Source organism: Octopus bimaculoides, chromosome 11 (genome assembly GCF_001194135.2).
Source record: "Octopus bimaculoides isolate UCB-OBI-ISO-001 chromosome 11, ASM119413v2, whole genome shotgun sequence".
In the NCBI taxonomy this organism is placed as follows: domain Eukaryota; kingdom Metazoa; phylum Mollusca; class Cephalopoda; order Octopoda; family Octopodidae; genus Octopus; species Octopus bimaculoides.
In genome coordinates this window covers 42,207,877-42,214,746 of record NC_068991.1, presented here as the reverse complement: position 1 = coordinate 42,214,746, position 6,870 = coordinate 42,207,877, and the positions used below count along the sequence as shown (strand labels likewise).

General features: G+C 35.9%; 1 protein-coding gene across 1 annotated transcript in view; it reads left to right on the top strand.

The window, feature by feature from the left end:
- The first annotated feature begins 2,809 nt into the window (after nucleotides 1-2,809).
- LOC106871301 (NPC intracellular cholesterol transporter 2) overlaps nucleotides 2,810-6,870 on the top strand; it is a 19,932-nt gene continuing 15,871 nt past the window's right edge. The window contains exons 1-2 of the mRNA XM_052971756.1: nucleotides 2,810-3,125; nucleotides 6,064-6,171. Coding sequence (XP_052827716.1) covers nucleotides 3,032-3,125; nucleotides 6,064-6,171 — 202 coding nt within the window. The 5' untranslated portion in view covers nucleotides 2,810-3,031. The remainder of the gene's footprint in view (nucleotides 3,126-6,063; nucleotides 6,172-6,870) is intronic.

Sequence of the window (6,870 nt, the reverse complement as noted above, 5' to 3'; positions counted from 1 at the left end):
CTCATAGACAGACTTGTAGATTTCTCATTAAAATATAAAAATAAACAGTTTAAACAGCCATTTTGTGTGTGTGGCAATGTTGCAACATGTGGTAACACTGGTTCTGATGTGTCTACACAGCTGCATATAGCGACGGAATAAAAGTTTCTTCTAAGCAAACAACTCTAGATTTGTTTTTTAATGAGAAATCTATAAGTCTGTCTATGAGTGCTTGTAAATCGGCGATCGCGTCAACAAGTGATGATGTGAACAAGCGTAGTGCGAGTGAAAGTAATTCAGAAAATGATAAAAATAATATTTTTTATTATAAATGATCCTGACATTCTTTTTACTTTACATAAAATATTTTTTACATTCTACTGTTGCCTTATTTATTTACAAATATTATAAATTTTATTGGTAAAATATTTTTCTGAGAACGAATTACAATTTACAACATTGCTACTATGGGAAATTATTGCTCTGCTTTACAAGTTTTCCCTTTACGAGCAGTCTCCGGGAACAAATCAACTTGTATATCGGGGCATTACTTTATATAATTTCACATTCTATTGTCCTGTACTATCCTGGTTTTCACTGACTCATGCTGGTTAATAAAGGAAACATAATTAATATTATTAACGTGGTGAGCTGGCAGAATTATTGGCAAACTGGTCAAAATGCTTAGCAGTATTTCTAAAGGCTTTACATTCTGAGTTCAAATTCTGCCAAAGTCAACTTTGCCTTTCTTCCTTTTGGGGTCAATAACATAAGTACTATTCAATACTGGGGTTGAAGTCAATGTAATCGATTTTCCCACTCCTCTCAAAATTTCAGGCCTATGCTGTTGTTGTTGTTGTTGTTGCTGTTGTTGTTGTTGTTGTTGTTGTTGTTGTAATAATAATAATAATAATAAATATTAGGGTGGCAAGCTGGCAGAATCATAAGCATGCCGGACAAAATGCTTAGCAGCATTTTGGAAGTACTTGCATTCTGAGTTCAAATTCCGCTGAGGTCAACTTAGCCTTTCATCCTTTCAGGATCAAGGAAATAAGTACCAGTTATGCACTAGGGTCGATATAATTGACTAGCCCCACCCCCACTATTTCTTGTGCCTTTAGTAGAAAGGATCATTATTATTATTACTGGTTGTCAAGTCGAATAGATGTGTTTCTTCCCATTCTTGTTGTTTCTACCTGGATTACAATTGTTTCCATAACTTTCTTTTTACATGATTTAGATTTGTTATTTGTTTTATGTTATGTAAAAAGAATTTGTGAAGCAAGTTTTAATTCATTTCATTGATATTAACTCTAGAAAACTTTTTAATTTTTTGACATTTTGTTTGACTTCATTCACGAAAGCATGGAACAAAAATGTAAATAGTAATTTTGCCATTGCAAAGCAAAATGATAACAAACCTGACCTACCTAAATTTTTCCTGTTTTAAATATGGAAAAATTTTCAGAAAAAACAAGATATGTTTATATATATATATATATATATATATATATATATATATCTGAGTGGTTGGCGTTTGGAAGGACATCCAGCTGTAGAAACTCTGCCAAATTAGATCGGAGCCTGGTGTAGCCATCCGGTTGCACCAGTCCTCAGTCAAATCGTCCAACCCATGCTAGCATGGAAAGCGGACGTTAAACGATGATGATGATATATATATAGGCTTGACAGGATACATATACTTAAACACACACACATGTATAAATATATACACTTATAGAGATCTCAGCCTCTATCACTACCATCACTTCAGCACATTTCACCATGGTTAGTCAAGTCTTTTGCTGCACAGCATATCACTAATCAGTATGGTTCTTTGTCATCTCCTCTGTGAGATGCATTATCTTCAGGTCGTCTTTTATCACTTCAATTTCCCTCTTCTCCAGGTTCCATCATTTGCTAATAAATTACACTGTGTTACATCATTTTTGTTCTTGGATAGCAACTGTTATTTCCTATTTGCTTACCCTTAGAAAGTATGAAAAATGGCTAATGTTTCGTTCAAACTTTGTTTTCGTTACATTTATTTAAACCCTAAAGAATCTCTTTCACCACATGGCTATGATGCTTCCCCACTACTCCTGTTCATGATCAGAGAAGCACATGTCAGCCACTAAGGGATATGCTCAAGTAGTTAAGGTCAAGCAACTGACAAGCAAATCTGTAGTATAAAGCAGAATAATTGCTATGATGATATTTCTGCTTTGGTAACTTCACACTGAATCTGTCTGATATCTAAACATTGATGTCCAGGTGACAAAAGCAAAGTTTGAAGGGAATAGTAGTCATTTCCTTTGATTCCTAGATTGAAACAAATAGGAAACGACACACATACTGACTAAAGACAAAACAGAAAAAAATTAAATATCGCTAATTTTTTTTTTTTTTACTGTTTAGCGTTTGCGAAGTTAATTCTTTGGTTAGCTTTGCCCACCACTGGTCATAAATAAGTAACGTAGATAGAAATATTTTGATCAACTAAAATTATTTAAGCATTTAGTAGTCAAAAACTCCCTCAGGGAGTGCTTGAAATCTAAAAGGAAGATGAACTTTTTCTTTTATTTTATCTCCACCTTCTCGTATTTCTCAGCTGATTCTATGACGCATCCATTAGTGCTTTATTTCTCCTATAAAAATGCATTTAGCAGATCACGCCATACTGTCCTTTTATTCACTCCCCTGATCATTATTGTTGTTAGTATCTAGCTCCTTCTTTCCTCCAACCATTACTATTATCATACTTTTTACTTTTCTTTTCACGTTTCTTTTCCCTCACACTGTCAAGCTTACGCTTTCTTTTTCTCATTCGCTAGACCTCTTCACACATCGCTGCTTATAAAACTATAAATAAACCGATTCTGACTCAATAACAACTGTGTTGTTCGTATCAGCTTTTGTTTCTTGGTGTTTTATTCTTCCTCTCCCATTCATACAGTCCTTCTATTGGTTAATCAGCACTGTTAACTGAATTTTCAACTCGGAACACGCACTCTTAATCTTCGGTATTAAATTGACGAACAGTTCCTAAATTATGACGATGGCATCAGTTCGCATGTTTTGGAGTTTGTTACTTGTTATGTCAACTTTAGCCCTCGCCAAAGGTTCCTTAGAGTTCAAAGATTGTGGTAATATATTTACATATTCATAAATTCTTGATTTGCTTCATGTAATACTATTTCGCTTCCAGGTTATAGATAATATTTCAATTTTGAATTGCATGAGCGTAACACTAACATGTTTCTTTTTATAATCCTAAAACGTAATGCCGAATGCCGTAGCAGCACCTTCAATTAAATCACCACGAGACAAAACTTTGCCATAGAAATATTGGGGAAAAAAAAAAAAAAAAAATTCATGTTCAGTAAAATAAAGTTTGTATATAGGTTGCTTGTTCATTCTGGTTGTTTATCTTAGGATCAAATTCAAATGCTATTCTTGCAAGACAATACTGTAATTTGTAAGAGATTTGACTACTATTTCTAGCAGTTGGAGCAACCGCGTAAAAACTCCCTTTTGATCGATTTCCTCATACACCTCTAAAATATAGTTTAATACCTCATTGTTATTGTCTTTATGATAGTTGTTTTGTATAAAAACAGTCAGAACTGAAAGCTACTAACGAATATGCACTCTTCACGCGAACAATACGTATATTTGCTGATAGTAAAGACGGCGCGTTGGCAGAATCGTTAGTGAGCCGAACTAAATGTTTGGCGGCATTTCATCCGTCTTTACAGTTTGAGTTCATATTCTGCCGAGATCGACTTTGCCTTTCATCCTTTCAGGTCAGTACAATAGGTACCAGTTGACCTCTGGGTCATTGTAACCGACTAGTCCACTCCCTCAAAATTTCGGGCTTTGTGCGTGTGGTAGAAAAAGTTATTTGGTGATAGTAACAAGATAAAAATAACGTTGGATGGGTGGAGGGGAAAAAAAAAAAAAAAAAAAAAAAAATCCTTGAAACAAGCGAAAACCTGAAAATTCAAATTAGGGCACTATCATGCTATTAGCTGTCAGAAGTGAAAGTGCTCACTGCTAGTGAAGTATCTGTCTGTCTGTTGCTGGCCTGTCGATTCTTTGGCTACTGACAGCTAATACCATGACTGGCCGGAGCGAGCTATATGTCTGTCTGGCTCTCTCTCTATCTATCTATCTATTACTCGAAAGTTCGCGCGTCCGCGCTAGCTAGTCATGGGTAGAAAACACAAATTTAATATAAAAACATATTTCCTGAAATTGCAAATTATTTAAAATATAAAAATATAATTTTCAACAGAGAGAATTTATCAAAATAGAAAACAAATGAAGTTTGAATTTTAAAAATAATAGGATCGACCACTCACGACTAGCTAGCGCGGACGCGCGATCTTTCGAGTAATATGGGCAGTTTGTATGATGCTTGTGTATGAACAGCTATGCTCCTTTGTAGTGAGACGTGAATCCTGAATGCAGACAACACACATAGACTGGAGAGGAATGAAGCAGGTATACTCTGTTGGATGAGCAACATCAGTATGTATGCATGACAAGGTGCAAATGTGCTGAAAAGTTGGGCATAAGAGGAATCAGGTGTAGCATGCAAGAGAGAAGGCTACCATGGTTTGGTCATGTGATACATATGAATGAAAGCAGCTGTATAAAAAAGTGCTGATTACTTAGAGTGGATAACACCTGTGGAAGGTGAGGACCCAAGAAGACAAGATGAAGTAGTGAGGGCTGATGTAAAGATATTTAGCCTCACAGAGGAGATGATAGTGGACTGAGATGTTGGGTGATATGAAGTTCTTGAGAAGACTTACCCACCTCAGTGAAACTAAGTTTTGTGTAAGCACTGTATACTCCACCTACATGTAACATTAATTCACACACCCTACCCTAATGCCCCAAACTACATCTATTTTTCATGTACTATGCTTTTCTCTCCCTCTCCACTCCTGCAGTCCAACACTGTTCTGTCTTCCATCTGCCAGTTGTATCCCCCTTATATACCTGTTCGACCACTCACAACCCCTTTTCCTCTCTCCTTCTCACCTTTTGCACTTTCATGAACTCCCTACGCATGCACCCTGATCAATTCTCAACCATTCCATGTATATTCACATCCTTTGAACCTTGAGAGTATATCCTGGCACATTGCCACCATCTCTTGCTCTCTCTCTTACTCTCACTCTTTCAATTTCTCTGACTGGGATAACCATGTATCTCCTCTACAGCAAAATGCCTGTCTCTGTCCTTCTATCATACACTAACTTCTCATCACCTGGCACAAAGTCACCTCTCTCACTACCTCTCCCCATCTCATTTTAGAGATCTTTGTCTTGCCAGTTACCTGGTGACCTCACCGGTGTTGGTGCCATGTAAAAAACATCCATGGCATCCAGCTATAAAATCCATGCCAAAGCAGACAGTGGAGCTTAACGCAGTCCTCTGGATTATTTACTTTTGTGAAACTGTCCAACCCATGCCAGTACAGTATATGGACGTTAAATGATGATGACTTGGGGACCTCATTAGTGCCAGTGGTACAAAAAAAGAAAAAAGCACCCAATATATACTGTAAAGCAGTTGGCTTTAGGAAGCTGTTGAAACCATGCCAAAGTAGACATGCTGCAGCCCTGCAATTCATTGGATCTTTTTAAACTGTCCAACTCATGCCAGCATAGAAAATAGACTTTAAATTACATGTGTTTGTGTACATGAAAGCATTGTGGATTGTTGACTGATAAGAAAAACTGTGGAAGTGAGCTGAGAGACAACAGGCTTGCAAGAGATATAACAACAATTGAGATACAGAGTAAATATTTGATGTTTACTGAATGGGGAAAATGTCTTGAATTAGTAATAGTTGATTCATGAAAAATGTGGAAATAATTGAATAGAAGAGATCTGAAAACAGAACTTCTCTGATAAAGCAAATCAGAATTATAATGCTTAGTGAGATACTGCGCTGAAAATCTATCCCATTTCTATGAATACGAGGAAAGTAAGGGGATAGAACGTATTACAGTGTTTATTTAAATGTTGATATTTTTTCCTTTCATCAATGTTTTCTTTTTCTTCCAGGCAGTAATCAGGCTACCATAAATACCATAAATGTCTCCAACTGTACCAAATTACCATGTCAGATTAAACGTGGAAGTATAATGCATTTAAATGTATCCTTCACACCAAGTAAAGTATATTTCTACTTCTGCTGTTAAACTGTCTTTTTTTGTATTGGTGTTTTTGCTTTTTTTTGTGTGTTTTTTAAATTTTTAAATAACTTTAGAAATAATAGGTATTTGTTTAAAAATATATTTAATACTTTTTTCTACTGATTATATTTACTTTTCAGTACTCTCACAGGTGAGATATATTTGAAAATTGGGACATTTGCATATAGATAATTAACAAAGGCTGAGGTATAGTTGTGTGGTAAGAAGCTTGCTTCCCAACCACATGGTTCCTGGGTCAGTCCCACTGCATGCCACCTTGTGCAAGTGTCTTCTACTATATATAGCCTTGGGCCAACCAAAGCCTTGTGAGTGGATCTGGTTGACAGAAACTGAAAGAAGCTTGTTGTGTTTGTGTGTATGTGCGTGTCTCTGAGTGGTTGGCGTTAGGAAGGGCATCCAGCTGTAGAAACTCTGCCAAATTAGATTGGAGCCTGGTGTTGCCATCCGGTTTCACCAGTCCTCAGTCAAATCGTCCAACCCATGCTAGCATGGAAAGCGGACGTTAAACGATGATGATGATATATATATGTGTATATATATATGTATATATATATATATATATATATATATATATGTATATGTGTATGTATATGTATATGTGTATGTATATGTGTATGTATATATATGTATATATATATGTATATATATGTATATA